General features: G+C 64.1%; 1 protein-coding gene across 2 annotated transcripts in view; it reads right to left on the bottom strand.

Moving 5' to 3' along the window:
• GHRL (ghrelin and obestatin prepropeptide) overlaps window positions 1-1,113 on the bottom strand; it is a 7,007-nt gene extending 5,894 nt beyond the window's left edge. Inside the window, exons 1-2 of one of the 2 annotated variants that reach the window (XM_027773236.1) lie at window positions 837-1,113; window positions 537-653 (exon numbers count right to left, since the gene is read on the bottom strand). In XM_027773236.1, coding sequence (XP_027629037.1) covers window positions 537-653; window positions 837-1,109 — 390 coding nt within the window. In that variant the 5' untranslated portion in view covers window positions 1,110-1,113. Of the gene's footprint in view, window positions 1-78; window positions 654-836 lie in introns of those variants that run through there. The other variant, XM_027773235.1, reaches the window with a different exon arrangement.
• Between the last annotated feature and the right edge of the window lie 100 nt (window positions 1,114-1,213).

Genomic DNA, 1,213 nt, shown 5'->3' with positions numbered 1-1,213 from the left:
GCTATGGCTCCCTCTGTCTGTCTGGCGAGCGCACGCGCCCTATAGCGAAAAAAAAAAAAAACCTCTCCAAAACCCGTTCTCTCCCAGTCCCGCGTTGTCTAACCTTTTCCCTGCCCCGTGCGAGATTTGTCAGAGCGAAACTGAAGCCTGCTCCGCCCCCTGCTGTCTGAGCGGGGCTTGGTGAGCGCTGGTGGGGGGGCGAGCGAGCAGAAGAGAAGCTCCTTAGCCCGTGAGCAGCTGTTTACTCTGGGTGTCTCTCGGTACCGGTACGGAGTCGCCGGTTTCCTTGAAATCCCCCGGAACCCGCTCGCACCCTCTTTGCAGCCAAGGCACCCCTTCGCATTCTGTTGTGGCAAAGGTCCCTGCAGACGTTCTTCTCCTCATATGCAGAGGCCACAGGAGCCCCACGCGGAGGGCAACTGTCTCTGTGCCGTTTCGTCACCCTGGGGTCCTTGTGCACAGCCACCTCCCTGCCCTCCTGCCTCCCACCGGCACTCCCTTCCTGGTGCAGCAGCATACGACTGCAGGGGACCCACCTGGATTTCCAGCTCCTCTTCTGCCCCTTCCGCCTGGCTTCCGTCTTCTGGGGGCAGCGAGCCTTCTGCAGCTCGGGGTTGCAGTTTGGCCGGTGGCTTCTTGGACTCCTTTTTCTGCTGGAAAGGGCGGGTGCTCCTTTAGGACCTTAAGCCCCCTATCGTTCTAGAGACAGTGAGGTCAGACCCAGACCACCCTGGGAGAAGGCCGAAGCCCAGCGAGCTGGAGCTGCTGCCCCGGGTCACACAGCTGGCTGCTACGTAGGACTGGAAGCAGCAGCCAGTGTTGGTGGGGGGCCTCACCTGGGCTTTCTGGTGCTCGGGGCTCAGGAAGCTGGAGCCTGCCGCGGCCGAGTCCACCCAGAGCATACTGAGCAGTAGCAGGGCACAGATGGTCCTCGGGGACAGCATGGCCTCGGCTGGGCTGCACAGATGGCCTGGGGAGAGACGGTGTCCGGGCAGCAGGCCTCGCCCCCAGTGCGCCTTGGAATTCACTCGGGTGAGGGGCGTCGTGACTGCCGAGTGGCGGGGCTCCCCCTCCCCACTCCCCAGGGTGGGAGAGCACCAAAAGGCCATGTCCGTCCTCCCCGGCTGCTCAGGGCAGGCTGCCGGGCAGTGGGACTCGAGTGGGAGAGGGTCCACCCCACTGTCCTGTCCAGCCCCCAGCAGCGCCGGCGGGG

Source organism: Tupaia chinensis, unplaced genomic scaffold (assembly GCF_000334495.1).
Source record: "Tupaia chinensis unplaced genomic scaffold, TupChi_1.0 Scaffold000333_1, whole genome shotgun sequence".
Classification (NCBI taxonomy): Eukaryota; Metazoa; Chordata; class Mammalia; order Scandentia; family Tupaiidae; genus Tupaia; species Tupaia belangeri.
This window is presented reverse-complemented; position numbering and strand designations above follow the sequence as displayed.